Source organism: Heterocephalus glaber, unplaced genomic scaffold (assembly GCF_053883595.1).
Source record: "Heterocephalus glaber isolate CG9 unplaced genomic scaffold, H.glaber_assembly_v1.0 deba00001472, whole genome shotgun sequence".
In the NCBI taxonomy this organism is placed as follows: domain Eukaryota; kingdom Metazoa; phylum Chordata; class Mammalia; order Rodentia; family Bathyergidae; genus Heterocephalus; species Heterocephalus glaber.
The window spans coordinates 31940864-31960000 of NW_028258315.1; the positions used below are offsets into that span (position 1 = coordinate 31940864).

The 19137-nt window shown below is 36.5% G+C and overlaps 1 protein-coding gene across 2 annotated transcripts in view; it reads left to right on the forward strand.

Annotated features, from left to right (window-relative positions):
• Ryr2 (ryanodine receptor 2) overlaps positions 1 to 19137 on the forward strand; it is a 676288-nt gene that overhangs the window by 314778 nt on the left and 342373 nt on the right. For both annotated transcript variants that reach the window (XM_087181253.1, XM_087181249.1), the window contains 4 exons: positions 756 to 834; positions 4183 to 4295; positions 12287 to 12386; positions 13045 to 13141. In XM_087181253.1, the coding sequence (XP_087037379.1) occupies positions 756 to 834; positions 4183 to 4295; positions 12287 to 12386; positions 13045 to 13141 (389 nt within the window). The remainder of the gene's footprint in view (positions 1 to 755; positions 835 to 4182; positions 4296 to 12286; positions 12387 to 13044; positions 13142 to 19137) is intronic.

Consider the following 19137-nt stretch of genomic DNA (forward strand, 5'->3'; position numbering starts at 1 on the left):
CATACCAGATTCCTTTTTGTGTTCTCATTCTTGTAACACTTAACAAGGTATTTGAGTTGAAGGGGGGGAAAGGAAGTTAGCCTGATAAATGATCCTAAACTTTATGTCCAAGAGTATACAGTTAGGTACTGGTTATGGTGACTCATTCCTGTAATTCTAGCACTCAGAAGGCTGAGGCAGGAGTATTACTGTTATATGAAACCTTAAGGTTGAGACGACAAAGGAAGTAATGGTATGGTGAAAATTTGATTACTCTGGAAGAAATGCATACATGTATACACATCATGAGACCTCTATTGTTCACACCAAAGTCAATACTGGAAGGATTTCGCAGAGTTAAAGATTTTTTAAAATGAAAACAAAACTAGAAGATGAAAGGGAAGACTTTTCAAATTTCTGTTTGGGAGAGATTTCTGACTGTCAGATCACATTGAGCTTTGGCTGATGAACATGAATATCACATGAAGTGGGAGATGTAGAAAAACATCCCCAGTTACTTGTCTTCTTGTACTGACAGAGCACATTTCCGTAGTTTTTTATGGGGGGTCATATTTCGTTTAGAGTGTCGCTTCTAATGCATGCTGCATAAGTACTGTTCTGCGCAGGAATTTAAAAGCTTGGCTTTGTGTAGAGGCATCCAGATTGTTAGAAAAAGACTAATCAGCAGAGATAGACAGGTGTCAAATTGCTTGTCAGAATAGGATTCGGCTATGACTACCAACGTTTAGTGACATCTACTGATTCTGTGTTTTCAGTATCTGTGCTGTCTGTCTACCTCCCGGTCCTCAACTGATAAGCTGGCTTTTGATGTGGGTTTGCAAGAGGACACCACAGGTGAGAGCCTTGCGCCACCATGGTGAAGCCGTTTTCAGGGAAAGCCTGGCTGGCACTGGGTGGGGAGACGGATGTTATGATACATGATCACAGATGCATTAGACACATATTTTTATGGGTAGAGAAATGGAAAAGAAATGATTTTTTTTCCCTAATGTTTTTGGTAGAAGGAGGAAATTTGGTAGAAGGCCTGGTCAAAAAATTCAGTGTGTGTTTAAATGAAAATTTATTACAGTAAAAGCCATGTTGCCATTCATAACCCTCAAAATATCCCCCTCACTTTGAACCCACTCATCCTATCTTCTGCCACTTTCTGAAGCAGTTCTGGAAGTCCTCCATGTGCCTTTTGTGACTGCTTCCATGTCCTGAATCCAAAACATTTACAGCAATTTCTGTCAATTAGAAACGTTGTGGCATGTCCCTATTCACCTTATTCACCAGACCTGGCATTCTAGAACTTCTGAAAGATAAACATTTTGAATCAATTCAGAGTACGTGGGTAGCCACAGCAGCACAACTGTGGAAAAATGAGTTCCAGAACTGCTGCAGAAAGTGGCAAGGATGACAGAATGTGTTTGCCGCGAGCGGGAGCGTGTTGAGGGGGATTCAATGACAATGTGTCTTTTACTGTAATAAATTTTGGAAATATTAAACATTCACCTTCTTCTTTGACCCTACCTCATATATATTTTTCTTACTGGTTATCCTCTTGTAATTACTTGCCTATTGAGACTAGTCTTCAACCCCTGTTCTTCCAGTATATTTAGAGAACAAAACCAGAGCTTACTTGATTTACTTGATGTGAAACATATTAGTGTGCACTGATTAGTTTGTGAAGTATTACTGCATGTCTCTCTCATCTTTCATCTTAAAAATATTTTTAACAATGAAAATGTGACATTTGCAATCTCAGCATTCAAACAAAAAAGTAGAACCTGAAAGTCTTCATTTCTCTGCTCTCGAATATTCTGCTGCATATTTGTCTAAATAGACATGTGTTTCCATACTTTTAAAATAAAAAAATGTGTATATTGAAACACAGCTGCTTCTGGAAAATTACAATAAAACAACACAAGCTTTATTTGTATTCTTTTTCTCCTTTCTTTGAGAACTTTACATCTATCTATATATCTCTGACAATTTGTCTTGTCTTCACAGTGGGCACGTATGACTTTTGTAATTAAAGAATATATCAAGTAGACAAAAGAATGGAAGGAAATAATCCAGATTTTATTAAGTTCTTCCTTCCAAGCAAAGGATTAAGCCATCCCCCACCCTCCCTGAACCTTTAAAAAATATTTTCTGCTGACCTGGGGTTTTAATGAAGTGACTCAGTTGTAGAGCACTTTCCCAGCAGGCTCACAGCTCAGAGTTTGATCCCCTCCCACCACAAAAAAGAGAATCTAGTGTTCTATTGGATATAGTAGGGTGACTATAGCAATTATGATGTAAGTAAGGTAAAATAAAAAATCTAAATGTTTTCACTTAAATGATAAATATTTGAGGAGATAAAAATCTTTAATGTGATTTGAACATTATACATTATGTGTATGTATCACATGTATCACTATGTATCATGTGGTACCCCATTGGTATAATTTTTAAATTTTTGTATGTCACTTAAAAATAAATGAAAAAGGCTTTCTTGTATTCTTTAAATTTTCAAAATCCATAAATTGGATAAAGATAAATCTGTACCGACCTAATTAACTTCTTCATGGACATATTTTGCATATGAACTTTTGAGAATCCTTAGCATCAAAAAGATAAATGTCTTATTCTGATTTTTATTTTATTTTTTATTGGCTCAGTTACTCTATTTTTGCTGGTTTTTTAGTTTTCTCGTTTGACAATGTATTTGTCTTAATGTGTTTTAGTACACAGTTAAAAAGAATATCTTAAGTTTGGTTTTCAAAAGAAGTGTAAGACATGACCTAGAACTTGTGTTCATATGCTGAGATGATTACATAAGAGACATTACAAAGAAGTCCCTCTTCCTACTCCGTGATCCCTTTAAGCTGTCTTTATCCTGAAGCTCTCTATTTCTTCTGAATTTTAAAAATTATGTATATCCTTTGTAATATACTTGCCTAAACTAAACTTACAAGGTGGGTGATTTTTTCTTCTTATTGATGTATCTCCAGCTACTAAAGCAATGATTGGCAGATAGATGTACATTGTAAATATTTGGGTGAATGAATGAAAAATACTTTTTACCCTGGAAATGTGGTTTCCGAGAATGAAGATAAGGAATTCTGTCTGGTAATGGGCAAATAAGATTGGTTTGTGTAAGAAAATCATCACAAGGCACAGATTACCTATTGACTGTAAGAATGCTGAAGAAATATTACTGGATGATTCATAGATTTGTTCGTGCAAAATTAATTTTTATTGAGTGCCTCCAATATGCTAGTAGAGCTGGGAAAACCCCAGTGAACAAAACTTGCAGCATCCCTGCTGTTCTGAAGTTTACATTCTGACATTACAGACTTAGTCAAGAAAAAGAAATGTGTTAGAGAAAAATAATGGATAAGAGAAGAGAATGGTAATTGCTAGATAACACATATTGGTAGAACACCATTGCCATTGTTTTGTAGACATTTAGATTTTAAAAGTAATTGGGAACAGATTACAGAATTGTGTGCATCTGCTTACATAACAGGACTGACAAATGGTGAATGAACCTGTGGTTTGTGTTTATGCTTGATTTGTTGTAGAAGAAAATATTTAATTTAATATATGCCCAGATCTTTTTATATTAAAATTTCTTATATTTGCTCTTAGATGAATGGAAATGACCACAGTTTAAAATAACAGAACAAGGCAAAAAAAAAAATAAAGAGGACAGGATGATAACTTTTTAGATGACAACAACTTTGCATCATTTTTTCAATCAGCATCCTCCCAAAAGTACTGAGATTAAAAAAAAATCCTTATGATGTAATTGTCACATCACAAAACTCCAAGTCCTTTTGAAAACCAAGCGTCAATAAACTAGGTATTTTTACAGAGCCTTCTGAAGAGAGTAATGACACCTGATTGCATATAGAATGAAATCAGCTCAGGATGACTGGAGGATTTGTTCTTATGTTAGTACACATAAATATCCTTTCAAAGCACTTCTTAGGGGGATAGATACCAAAATGTTATACCCTGTTTCTATGAGAAGAAACTTTGCATTTCAGTATGTCTTAACCTAAGTAAGTTCTTTTCATTTTTGTGGTTTACGAGATTAATTTGCAGGAAATTCACATTTCAAGAAGCCATGTGAGTGGAAACATTGGCAAAGGAAATAAGTTTTAAGTTACAATACACTTCTCTGTGTTTCATGCTTCCATCACTCGGCAGGTGAGGCTTGTTGGTGGACTATACATCCTGCCTCTAAGCAACGATCTGAAGGAGAAAAAGTACGAGTTGGAGATGACCTCATCTTGGTTAGCGTGTCCTCTGAAAGGTACTTGGTAAGTGTGGGAACCACCGAGGATTGTGGACTTGGTGCTATGACAAGTCATTGCAATGACCTCTTCAGAGTTTATGCTGCAAATTATCTAGGAAAATTGCTTATAAATAAGCCTGCATCTCTATTTGGTGAGTTATAAATAACTCCTCATGTAGGAGAATAAATGTGCAAATGTGACTTACCAGCTCTGTTGAGGCAGGCATCCCTACTAACCTTGACATGTGTGTTCATGATATTGATAGTACCTCTTGATTGATTCTGTTATTAATAGAATGTGAATGCAGTCTAATCAGGAATTCCAAATTTCATGGTCTTTATTTTGTGCTCAATGTAAAGGTCATATTAATAATGTGATTACCTATTTTGATATTTATAAAAGTAATTTAATGCAAGTGAGAACCACTATGTTAAGGAGAAATAGATGCAATAAAAATAGTTTGTCTATCATTGACATTGCGTTATTTATAAGAGTAGTAGCTGGAAATGGGAAAATGTGTTTAATCATTCAGTGTATTTTAAATTTTGGTGGTGAGGCCAGTTAATTATTTAATTTTTTTAGTAAGTTGTGGTTTTATTAAAGAATAATACTATACAGAAGGCCATAGAAGATTGAAATCTGTGGAAGTATGTAGAAGTATGAAGAATACCAGTATAAAATACTACTTTTATTTTAAGGTTGAAAAAGTAATTAAACATGATATGAGATATTGTAAGCTTTGCATGAACATCCACATGCAAATTTCAGATGTGATATTTATGTGGTTGATGATTGAAACACAAATCAGAGGCAGAACATGTTACAGTGCCAAGAATCAAACTTGTGTGTGACCGATTAGGAGTAAGTGATTGGTACCTGTTTGCTGTATGAACATGGAAATATGGGGGGTTGGGGATGTTTTAAGTGAGTTTTGATTTACCAACAGCTTTAGTTTCAGCTTTCAAACATTTCTGGGGAGATTGGCTTTATTTCACTCACTTTTTAGAAGGAGACAATGATAAAGACAGGGAAGTGGCATAACAGTGCCTCATGTAACTGACAAGAACTGTTAAATTAAATGGAGTGCCTACTGTTGCAAAGCTATAGGGAGGCCTGAAGCATTTCTCTACTTTCATTTCCCAACTGATGTAAATGAGACGCAGATTTCTAGGAAATCCAGATGTGCAGATTATTCAATAAGCATTTATTAATCCCTTGCTATATGCCTGTGCTGGTTTGAGAAGTTGATGTATTTTTGATTAGGAGATGTGCATTTTGAATTGTAGTTGTTGTTGGAAGCCAATTGAGTAGAAATAATTCATGCAAACTTTTCAATATATAAATTCTACACATATTTTGATTTTGTACAACCTGTCCTTTTCACTATTTAGCAAAGTTTATTGGACAAGATTGTATTATTACACAATGAAGCATTAGAAAATTTGGAGCTTCACACAGATAGGAACTTCTAATATCAATTCTATAGCTGACCACCTGAGCAAGTCATGTAACTCCCTCAACTCTAGCTCCTTATTTGTAAAGTGGGGTTGATGTTAATGATAATATGTGATGCCAAGATTACTGTGAGGAAGCACTTAGATCATGAATTTGAATATGCTTCGAATTATAAAGCACTATACAAATAATAGCAATAATAATAATAATGGTGTACAAGGGTCACTTTCTATTAACTTTGGAGATAAACTCCTTATTAGTTAAGAAAATTACAACTTGCAATTTACATTTTGGTTAGTTAAGTTCTCTTTCCTTCATAACCTTCTAGATAGAGCTACAGAAGAGCAGCCTTTTTTTATTAAAACTTCACTTTCATTTGGTAATGAAGGAATGCTTTTACTATTCATCACTCCTGGAAGACCAAGGGCACAGCACACATAATTTCTGATTTCAAAGAATTATTGGAGGAAACAAACCATGTTAGTCAGCTTTCTGTCACTATGACAAAATACCTAAGATAAGCAATTCCAAAAGAAGGAAGGTTTATTTTAGCTCATGGTCTCCAGAAATTTCATTATCATTTGGCCTGATTGATTTGAGTCTGGGTTGAGGTAGATCATCATGGCAAGGAATGCACGGGAGAGCAAAGCTGCTCGTTGCCTGGTGGCCAGGAAGTAAAGAGAGACAGAGAAGAAGGGATGAGGTCTTAATATCCCTTTCAGGGGCACACACCCAATGACTTGAATTCCTTCCAATCAGATCCCCAGTCCACTACCTCCCAACAGTGCCGTCAACTGGGACCAAGCCTTCAGCACATAAGCCTTTGTGGAGTAATTAAGATCCAAGCCATAACATACACCAAAAACATATGCAAGTGTATGAGAATATCATGAGGCAATAAACATTTGTTGTGCTGCAGATTAGGGATGCTAAAGGAAGTCCCTCTGAGTGACAAATGGCTCATGAATATCCCAGGTTTCTGTTGTGATTGATTAGTAGGGTGTAGATAGAGTACCATGGACTTATATGGTAGACTTCAGTGATAAAGACTTAGAAAATAAGGGGGAAGAAGTGATGTAGTAAAAGGACTTTGAAATAGAGGCAGTTGGAACAATCCACTGAACCCCAAGTAACTTCAGATAGGTCGTATCCATATATCTTCATTCATCAGTACCAAGCCTGGCAACTATGAGCCTGGGCCACACATGTAACTTCTTGACCCATCTTGGAGGATGGGGAAAATAGAGAACTTAACTTAATAGGGGTTATAGGATTAAATGTTTCATTTCTAGCAAGGCTCTTAGCTCTTGTGTGGGTAGTTACTATCACTAGTTACCTGGCAGATTTGTGCTCATGGGAATGGTTAAAGTAACTGCATATATTTAATCACAAGAAGACAAAGTTGGGAAAGAGAGAGGCAAATATTGCAAGATATATTAAATAAAGATATGTTATGTGAAAATAAGATTTATATGCTAAGAAAATGCTGAAGTGGTTTAAAAATGGTTTAATTTTTCAATATGAAAACAAATTAATTAAAAATAAACATCTCCATTCATTGGCTACAACTCTTCAGTAGTCACTGACATCTGTTAGGTGATGTGCTGTTTTTCCTTCCCGATCAGCGATGGCTAAACTCAGGTTAAACTATGTAATTGTACATTTGAAATACTGTTAATATAGAACATTGGAATGCTAAATTGATTAAAACTGATTTAAGGATTGATTTTTTTTCTCCCCGTGCTCTGTGAAGGTGACTTATGGACAGAAGAGGACATTATGTCTGCTTTTTTAAGTTGGACGTCAAGACAGGATTTCTAAGGAATAAGAATTTAATCTTAAAAAATATTTGTGAACTACTCACCCAAATAATGTGTTTTCTAGTTTTTGCTGTTTTATATTCTAATATGAGAGGATGTCTTAATACTCTTTTCAGGAATATCCAAAAGGAAATCAATTTCTTTTTTACTTCTGTTGGGAATTTTGTCTTCTTTTAAAGAAGGCTTTAGCAAAGCAGCTTAAGTATAAGAGAAATGTACAATTTAAAGTATAGAAAGCAGGACAAGTGGGGATTACTACCTGATAAGGCATGCAAAACATTTTTTACACATGTTAGTTGTAGGACCATCCCATCTGCACAAAAATTTCCAGGCTGTGGATCAGGTTGCTGATTTCCTATTGATTTTCTATTGGGTAGGTCATCTATAGACAAGAAATGTTTTTACAATCCCTAAAAGTATTGCCCGACAAACAGCTGGTTAAACATAAATGAGAAAAACAGACTCTGTTAATCTATAGAAAGAAAGCTATTAATAGAGGTCATAAAAATTTATTCTACATCCCTCCTATCCACCTTGAAGTTTTTGATAAATAAAAAGATATTTTAATTGCATAATGGATTGCTGAATTGCCTCAAGTTGTATAAAAGCAGTGATAAAAGATAGTGATCATAAGTATGTGCAAGTGTTTTATTATGCCAGCAGATTCAATTTTGGAGGGAGGGTGATGAGGATTGAACCCAGAGCCTCATGCATGCTAAGTATGTGTTCTTCCATTGAACTATACCCTTTGGCCCTCTAATTCAATTTTGATTAATTTACTTTGAGCCTTTTTTGTTCTCTCTCTGTGGCTCAGATGATGAAATCATAGACTATTACATTTGGAAAGAGCATCTATCTGTATGCCCCTCATTTAGTTTGTCTCTTTCAGGAGAAAACACTGAAGCCTGAGGGGTCGGTCATATGACTTGTTTACTTGTGTTTTCTGTCCTTAGATGATAATTTATTCAGAATGCTGATCACCAGAGCCTAAGTGCCTGACATTTAATGAGAGATACATAAATGATAAAGCATGACATAAAGGTTCAGAGATTCTTAAACATTTTGTGGGCATGGACCCCTTTGGAAATCTGACAAAGCTTTTTAACCTCATATCATAATAATGTTTTAAAATGTATAAAATAAATACATGGAGTTACAAAGGAAACTAAAAATATCTGTGTATAATTCTATAGGCTTCAGGTTTAGAATTCCTGGGGGGTGACTTATAATGTAATTTCTATTTCTAAGAAAGTGTGCTTCTATTATATAATATCATACAAAACAAAGTTATTGGACCAGGTGGTCTTATTTTATTCCTTCTAAATTTGAATCAACAATTTTGACAAGATCCTCAGATGATTCATGTGCTTTAGAAATCCTGAAAACCACTAACATGATTAAAGGTGAGGCCAGGGAGTAGATGGCTGCCCAAATCCTTGATTCTGCAGTGTTGTTGTATGTTTGGATGGAGGTTACATTTTTCAGCCTAAGTCAGACTTTGCTTTCAGCCTCTGCCAACATCTATTTTTGCTTTAAGGACAACTCATTTTTGTTTCAGCAATTGAAACTGTTACTGCATTCTGAATATTTAATACCACAGGCCTGACTTGAGCTCTTCCTCTAATTTCTATTTGCTGTTTAAGCAGCAAAATTAAATAGAAGCATCCAAAGTTTTTATGCTCAGAGAATATTTTATTTTGAGGCATAGATATTACTTAGGTAGCTTTCTATGATTATATGTATGATTTGTCTTTGGGCTGAGGTATAATTTGAAAATTGCATTTCAGTTTCTCTACCGCCTCATCACTTTTCTAAAGCAGTAGCCACTCACTGCCTAAAATACATGGTCCCTGATCTGGGATCAGCCTTTGTCTGCAGGCGTATAAGTCCTCACTTCTAAGAATGTACCCTAGGCCCCAAAGGGGAGACTCTGCAGTCTAGAATGTTTCTGCCCCTTTGGGTGCAGCTTTTCCTTTGTCATACATTCCCCTTGTCAGATCTTGTTAGATGGTTAAGGCAGGCCAAGGCTACTGCCACTGACAAAGTTTCTAAAAAATGAAAAGTGGTCTACAAAAGTTTCTGTATGTTTTAAATATTTACACTTAACACATTAGCATTGTTATTATTCGTGTCCAAATCTAATGAATGCATAAACTTATTTGGAGACAGTGTCTTTAAAAAGCAAGGCCCAGGCCAAGGGATGCCATTTGCTTCCTCAGAGCCTGTGTCCCATGAGAAACCCCACCTCCCCTGTGGAAATTCCACCATGCCCTCAAGGATACACACATACACATCTATGTGGTCTTTTTTCATTAAGTATTGAAATAATAATATTTGTGGAATTACTTTAAAATGTTTTTTAAAATCTTATGCCTTTATTTTCAATGTTGGGGATTAATCCTAGGGCCTTGCATGTGTTAATCAGGTGGTCTGCTTCTAAAACTTATGCTGCTTTGACTTTAAAGGTTTGGTTCACTACTCTACATACTTGTTTTTTTGAATAACCCTGTTTAGGGTTAGGGACACAGCTGTGAACCTCTGTCAGATAGCATAGAATAAGAAGAAAGAAAAATACACCTAATAATTACATTGTATGATAATTGCTGTGAAAGACAATATAACCTGCTTGTTTGTGACATTAGGTAGGATATGATTAATTCATAGACAAAGAATTTTAACATGTTGGAAAAGAAATCAAGTCCTTAAAGGAATCTTAGCTGGGATTGTGCATAATAAGAATGATGAGGCTCAGGTGAAGAGGAGGTTGTACACAAGAGTATTTGTTTCTTTGTCATTGCTGTGACTAAAATCCCAAGAGTGTCAACAGATAAGGCTTATTTTGGCTCATGGTTTCAAAGGTATTAGTCCATGGTTGGTTGGCTCCCAGGCAGAAACACCATGGAGGAAGAGAGACAGGGAGAGAGTGGGGTGGGTGGGGACAGACAGACAGAGACAGAACACAAGAATGTACCCTTCCAGGTCAGGCCTTTCCATCTCCACAACATCTACCTCCCTGTTTCATATCCTTTCTCTTTTATTTTGCTCTTTAAGTTAGGTTTCAAGACTCATCCATTTTCCTCCAAATGACTCAAATTTATCCTTCATTTTGGCTGAATAGTACTTCATTGTGTAAAAATACATTTTCTTTTTTCACTCACCTATTGATGAGGATATAGGCTGCTTCCACACTTTAGCCATTATGAATTGCTCTGCTCTAAACACAGGGATTGATAATGTCATTATAATTAAAATCTTTAACTCTTTTGGGAGGGTACCCAGAAGAGGTATAGCTGAATCAAACCAAATTTCTATTTTTAATTAAAAAATCCTGCTTCCGAACACATGAGCTTTCTAGGGGACATTTTAGATCAATTATAACAACAAATAAGACAACCAGTGGAGGTTAAGGACAGGTATATGAGCAAGTGGTTGTTAAATCTCATACCTCACCTGCTGGACTTTTATTGATTTGAAAAAGTTACTGGTGATATAATTATGGATATGTCACACTGTCAGGAGTTTCCCTGTTTCTTTTTTAAGAGAAAGAAGCAAAGACCTGTTCTTGCTGAGGACTTGTGAACAGTCTACTTAAGTAAAGGAGCCCCTGAGGGTTTCTAGGTCAGTGGGTTCCACATAAGGTGTCTGCTTGAAGCTGTGACTGGCCTTTAACTTACTAGGATGGTCAGAATCCTAGGAAATAGCTGGTATGATTAAAGTCTTTAAAAGCTGAGGCTGTCACTAGCATTGGGAAGGTGTTGTCAAAACATTGCAGAGATGTTGATGATACTTTTTGGGAAGATTCCAGGAAAGCAGGCTGTGATTTCTCCATAGTTTTGAAATTGTAAAGGTAGCCAAATAGTGATTAGTAATATAAGCAAGTCATTTGGCTGTACTTGTACTTTTTTTCTTGGTTAACATTTGATAGACTCCCATATTATGTCTCAGAGATATTAAATATGATATTGTTTTAACATATTTCTATTTTTAAGAAGGAGAATCTGAAATTTGTAATATTTGAGTTTTGGAAGAAATTTATTATCACTTTCTCATAGCTGCTGGGAAATATTGCCATCTAATGGCTGTTACATCAAATTGCAGATAACAGCTCCTAAAGGACTCCACAAACTGAAGACATTGGTTCAGCAATGTGTTCATCTACTTTGCCCATAAACTAGTACAGTGTGATATGGAGAAAATTTACCTACAATTTTAACTTCCCACGGTCTATACCACTTTGTCCATCAACAAGTCTTAATACAAAAGTCATCTCTCTTCAACAAATAAATTTATTTAGTATATTTCTTATCTTTGTTTTCTGATTATTAATTTAAGTTAGTAACTTCTAGAATGAAGCTGAATAATATACCTACTGTCAAATAGGAACTTTCATTATTATTTTTTACTACTAGTCTTTTAGTTTGTGTGTGCTTGTGTGTGTGGTACTGCTGTGGTACTGCAGATGGAACCTAAGGTCTTCACAGTGAGATTATCCTGAGCCCATTTATTATTTTTTACTTTTGAGAAGGTCTCACTGAGTTGCTAATTTGTACAAGCTGGGCTTGAACTTGCAATTGCTCTGCCTCAGCCTCTCAGAGTGTAGGGATTACAGGCATGCACCACCAGGCTTTAGCTGTTAATCAACAGGGATGAACTAGTTCTCTGCAGGTAGTTCTAAATCTGCAGTGTTGTGCTCACATACTGAGACTTATCAGTGGTGCCTCCTCTTGCCTCTTGCTGCAGCACTTGTCCTATGGCAATGGCAGTTTGCATGTGGACGCAGCCTTCCAGCAGACTCTTTGGAGCGTGGCCCCTATCAGCTCAGGAAGTGAAGCAGCCCAAGGTAATGACGCACTTCAGTTAGGGACTGAGCCTCAATGTACAGTTGATGGTGATCTTTGGAACGGTAAGAATGAGTGGGTTGTTAAGTAGAGATCTTCATGTCAAATATTCTCTCATGCAGATACGAGATGTGAAGAATCTTGTTGAAATTGCTCTTTCAGAGTGAAGCTTGTGCTAAGATTTATGTTGCCTTATTTTTATGCCATTGTCAACTTGAGTTTATGTGTTAGCTTCCTGCATCAGCTTTCTACCAGCTGTTTTCGCTATAATTTTTTGGCCTCGGGATTGATCCATTCAGTTGTTGTTTCTCACTTTCCAGATTCCTACCTTAAAGCTGGATCACAACAGGTTTATGCAGCAGAGGTCCCAGGGCAGTATCTACCTTTGTCCTGGTTGTTCTCACTTACATAGGTTCAGATCTGATCCTGTACATTTTTTTTTTTTTGATAGAGAGTTTTACATGGCTGAGGTCAGGGAAATCACTAACAGTGCTCAGAGGTGCCAGCCAGCACTGGCCACCTCTGGGACATTGGCCAGGTACTTACACCTTTCTGGAATTCTGTCCATGAAAGTAGAAGATTGGACCAGATCATGTGTCTAGCTACCAACACCTAACCAGGACAGTGCCTATGTAAATGACTTTTAATTAATCCTTACAGGGTATCTGATTGGTGGTGATGTCCTGAGGTTGCTGCACGGACACATGGATGAATGTCTCACTGTTCCTTCAGGAGAACACGGTGAAGAGCAGCGGAGGTTGGTACTTGTTGTGCTGGCATTTATGTAGTTGGCACATTTTTATTTTGCCTTGCTATAAATTTTCTTAACTAAGAACACAGGATGTTAGCATAACATAGAGTGGACCATGGACATACATCTGTCCTCTGAGGTGACCCATTTCTTGCTCTCCTTGGAAATGTTTATTCTGATGTTTTTCTTACCTACCAGTAGAAGAGGAATTGAAAACTTTTATATAACTAAAATACATTAAGATGCGTTGAGCAAAGTAAAATGAGTGGGAGGACTGAACACGTTCATCTACTTAAATGTTATTAAATATTCATCAATTTTGATTATTTTTCTAAGAAGTTTAATATCTAATTTAGTTTCAGAGTCAAAAATTCTCAAATTGTGCAAAATTTCAAGACTTTTCTGCACCTCCCTTTTATTGACACATAATGAAATTTACTACTTTCCCCCATATTTTATGTGATACAGTATCTCTCTTCTGTTAATACTATGTGGCAGTGAGACAAGATGAAAGTAGTCTGAATCCACTGGGAGGAAATGCACAAATATTATAAAACTATAAAAATACTTGGGGTGATTTGATGCTGCTGGTTCACTTCACAAATTAATCAGTGAATTATTAAGTTGAATACATCTGTGAAGGAGAGCATAGTGACAGAAGGCTTTGGATAGCTTTTTGTGTGTCTTTAAATTCATATTATTAATATGGATGCTTGGGTAGCTTGTTTAATAAATAATTATTATAGTTATTTAATTAAAAAGGCATAAGGAGCATTTAGAAAATTCATAACTATTTAATGAGCTCAGGAAAAGTCACTCTGAGACCTGGTACTCAGGCTTACTTCTTCTGGGGGGACCTTGCTTATGGTGAAGAGCACTGCAGAGTCTGGGAAATTCCCTAGGTTAGGAAGAAGATGTTGATGGTGGTAAAAGGTCTTATATTAAAGATGAGGAGGATATCAAGCAGCACTTGTCTTGAGGATTTCATTGCAAACAGAAGGGTAAACATAAGAGGCAGCATAAGGGATGGGGGTAGCAGAGTGATGTGGCAGGGATTGGAAGAGAAGGTGGAAATGAGAGAGGGGTTTGGACAGTTGCGTTGATGTTCCTTGGGCTGGCTTTTCCTCTGAGGTGGCTGGGAAGGGTCATGGGGCTGGGGTGATCACAGCTGCGATAGGCAAGAGAGGTCTGGTGTGGTTGCACACATCTGTCATCCCAGCACTCTGGGAGACTGAAGCAGGAAGATCACCAGTTGGAGGCCAGTCTGGGTAACTTAGTGAGACCTTGTCTCAAAAATTCTAAAAAAAGAGATCAATCCCCAGTATCCCTTATCCACCCCAAAAAAGAAAAGAGGGCTCTGGGGTGTGTGTGTGGGGGGGGGGTCAGAGTCAGGGGAAACAACTAGAAGAGAGCTGATGCAGTATTTCATATCACAAGAGGTAAGACCCTTAACTCCAAGAGTACCCTCAGGATGCAGAAGACCACCTGAGCCAGAGCCATTCAAGTAAAAATAAAAATGTGGACTGTGGGAGAATTTGTCACAGGCAGAGCAGCATGATATCCTGGTTCTAGGAACATCAATGACACTAAGGATGGCAGGAGATGGCACATGTTGCTCTGAAAGGCAGGATTAAACTGCACCCAGGTAGTACAGAGGGTCCATGGGACATCAGCCCATGGAACATGGGCCCCATACAATTTTGGTACACGGGACATGGGATGTCAAGCAGGAAACCGAGGTATGGTTTTCTTTGGTGTGGAGAAAGTATGGATTGAGTATAAGCCACAAATACATGAAAATAGTTGAAGGAATGTGCATCTATTGTATGGTCACTCAGAAAGAGAGGGAGGAGCCAGTGCTATGGGGATGTGTTCAGCAATCTAGTGCTAGCCTTCAAAGGCTGAGGGCCCCTGGAATAGACCTAGCAGAAAGCTGAGCTGAGAAGCCTGCAGAACACTAGTACTTCGGATGTGCATGGAAGAGGGAGGGTCAGCAAGAACACAGAAGGATGGCTGAGTAGAGAGGGAGGGGAGTAAGCTGTGGAAGCCAAAGAAGGACTATGATGTGGCTGTGTTAAATGCTAGCATGTATTTACATGGAGTTGGGGGCTGATTTTTGTTCAGTGGAGGACTGAACCAATGGATTGTTGGAGGCCTTCTGGCCATTTCTGCAGACACCATAAAGATCTGTGGTTAGGCTGACTGACTGTAGAGTCAGACAGATTACCTGTGTGACTCATACAGGTGACTTAGTGTCTTTAAACTTTGCTTTTCCCCATGGTAAAATGTAGATTAAATATCAGCTCCTCCTACACAGGGCCATTGTACAGATTAAATGAGAAAATGTGCAAAAAATATTCACAGCTTATGAAGAGAGCAACAAATTTATTGTAATGGTTGTTATTGGTATCATTATTCCTCAGATTGTAGAGGCAGCATTTAGCCAGCCGTTATGGAAAAGATTGAGGAATCCTGATCATGTGGATAAAAGTATGGGAGAGCCTAGCCTTTGCTGGATAAGAGGCCTAACTAGACCAAAGAAAGCCCTTTGGGCAGCCAATTATGACTGTAGAGAAAACTATAGGAAATTTCAAACATGTTTTCATGTTTTTTGGAGGTCTCTCCTGTTGCATACATGTTTAAGCTTGCCCTTCCACCCCAAATACTAGTCTTGATTTAATGCTGATGATTTCCATATCAACTTAATGTCAGCATGTATTTAATTAAACATGTTGAGACTCTTACGAGGTAATGGTGACAGTACAAGTATATCTGTTTGTGTCTTTTTTGATAGCATGTTCACATGGGTGATATTAAATTAAAATACATGTCAGATCATGACTTAAAATGAGGGGTGGGGATTTAGCTGAGTGGCAGAGCACCAGGCTCGCAAGCACAAGGTCCTGAGTTTGATCCCTGGTAACCCCCACCCCCGCCCCCCCAAAAAAGAAGAAAATGAGTCAGAAATAATATGGCGCCTCCAGGGACATTGATAAAGAAAGAAGAGGTATATTTGTCTTGATTATATAGTGGGATTAAGTAATTATTTGCACATAATGATGAAATAATTCCTTAAATTTTAAGTTTATGGAATACGTTATTATTTCAAATTAATATCATTATGGAGACATGTAAAATTTTTCCTCTGTTCTTACCAGAAGCCATTGCCTGAGCCTTGGGGAACTGGAGAGGTAAAGGACAGCTCGACCTAGAGGTGGCATTTCTGTAATTCATGTCAATCTGTTGGAGAGCAAAATGCATAATGATGATCTAAAATATATTTTGACTCATTAAAACAACAAAAAATAATTAGATTTTTAGACAGGGGTTTGAAAGCTAGGGAAGTTGCATGCAAGTATGTAAAATTTTCTTTTGCCTCTAAGCCCTTTGTTGTAGTTTTGAGAAATAGTGAAAATGATTAAGGAGCTAGCCAGTGGTAACATTTATTTCTGAGCAACTTAGGAATATTTTGAACATCACTGTTGTATTCTTAAATGGATTTGTCAGTTTTCCCTGCCTCGTTCCACTGATAGGTATTGACTATACATAACTGTAATTGCAGCTGTTGAAAATGCAGTTCAGTAATAGGTCTTAGAATTCATGGTATGTTTAGGTTAGTCCTTAACCAGCTCTTCACATTGAGAGGTGTATGTATAAGTGGTTAATCATTTATTCTCATAAAGAATATTAATAAGACTCTTATAATTGAGAGCCGTGTACCCTTCAGTTAGGTAGAACTGAGTTAGAGAATGAGACCTATCAAAGTTAATTAAGCTAAAAGGTATTTTATCATACTTCTTGTCCATATTAAGTTCATTATAGACTGAATTCTGACATGCTCATGAAATATAATGTCACTATTGTTTTAAGTTTCTTTATATTTTTTCCAAGAAGACATGGTACACTGAATTTTTGAAATATAATGTGTCCAAAACATTAAAGTGGTAAAGATAGTCTGTAGCAGTTGTGAGTGGTCAGATAAAAGGAAGTGATGTTTTGAGTATTAACTATGGGATAAAAATTTCTATATTGTTGCTTAGACCTCACGAAAATGAGAAAAGTTAAGGGGACATAGGTTCTGGTAGTTGGTAAGGGATTTATCAGATACAGCATAGTTTTTCATTATTGCTTCTGGAGTCTTGAAGTTTGATTATCAAATTTTATTTGAACCATGATATATTGTATATGGGCAGTATCTTCTGTTCTAGATGTCTCTGATTTGCTTATCATTAATTCTATCCATAATTTTATGTGAATGTAATAAAATATCAACACGGGTATTTCTTTATGTGTACACATATGTATGTATTGCATATAGACTATATGAATTAAGTACTTTTTAATTAGTTAATTAATTTAGTGTTACTGATACTAGAACATAGGCCCTGTACATACTAACCAAGTACTCTAACACTGAGTCAAACTCCTAGCAAGTTAATAAAAAAGATAAATTGGTGGAATATTATTTGGGATTTCTTCTGTGGAAACTAGTATTAGGGGAGAAAAGGATTATTTTTATGCCCAAAATAAGTTTATTACATAGCTTGTACATAATTTTATTCATTCAGTAAAAATATCTACAATAATCGAGTTCTGGATGCTGGGGCTCTGTAGAATATAGAAAGAGACAAAAGAGTGTTCTTTCAAGGAGTTTGTATGCTGGTGGAGATATGTGACCATGAAAACATAAATATGTTTGTTTATAAATACACATGTACCCATGTACACGGAGATAAAGTGCATTAGATAAAAAATACGGAGAGAAATGAAATGGAAGGTAAAGGAGCACATTCAGGTGTGTTGTGGGTTTTGTGGAAGAGAAGTGGGAGAACAGAGAGGTGGGGCTGTCCTGCCCCCATCTTAGCAGATATCGCTCTTTGCTTATATTTTCTGTGGCTTGTTACTTTATTCCTGATGTTATCTGCAGATAAATGTTACATCTGATTTCCAGAATGTGACTCAGTAGAGAAAAGCCATGTTATACGTGTACATAACAGTGTTTTTTACTTCCATGCCCTTTTAATATTATGATGATTAAATTAGCTGTAAGTGTAAGTGATTGATAAGGCAAGAGATGGGCTTGATTTAATGAATTGAACGTCTCTCATTGTGCCTTAGAAAGAGATCCATGCTTCATGTTCCTGCACACAATTGGGCAACTACTGTTCTTGTGAGATGTTGTCCTCAGTTACTAATTTGGTGGAAGCTGTTTTTTGGGTTTTTGTTTGGTACCAGGGATCAAACTTGGGACCTTCTGCTTGTTAGGTGGAAGCTTTTATACTAGCTTTTGTGTGTTTCACAATGGTCAAGGATGAAGTTATCCACTTGGAGTGAATTAATTTTTTTTTTTGATCAAGTGAATGTCATTTTTGAAAAGGCTATCCCTTTTTCATTGAATTTCATTTGTCCCTTTGTCAAAGATCAGTTGAATAAATTTGTGTGGATCTGTTTCTGGATTCTGTCTTTTGTTAGGTCAATCTATTTGTTTATTCCTTTCCCAATCACACATTGGCTTGATTACTGTAGCTTTATAAGTTAGCTTTATAAAAAAATGTTTTTTGAGGTTAGGTCAAGCAGACCTCCAACTTTGTTTTTCTTTATTATTGCATTGCTTATTTTGAGTCATTTTACTTGTCAATATAAACTTTAGAATCATTCTGTTGAAGCTTGCAAAATAATTTTCTGGGATTTTATTTGAGGTTACTTTAAAACTGTAAACTAAGTTCAAAAGAACTGACATCTTGACAATGTTGAATATTCTTATCCATGAATATGGATTATCTTCCCATTTATTTAGATCTTCCTTGATATCTGCCATCAGAGTTCTGTAGTTTTCCTCATGTGAATCTTGTTCATATTTGTTAGATCTATACATAGTATTTAAATGTTTATTATCTAAATATTTACGCATAATTAGATTTTTGGTACTCATAGAAACAATATTGTTTTAAAATATCTTTTGTTCATTGCTGATATATAAGAAGGCAGTTGACTTTTGTATA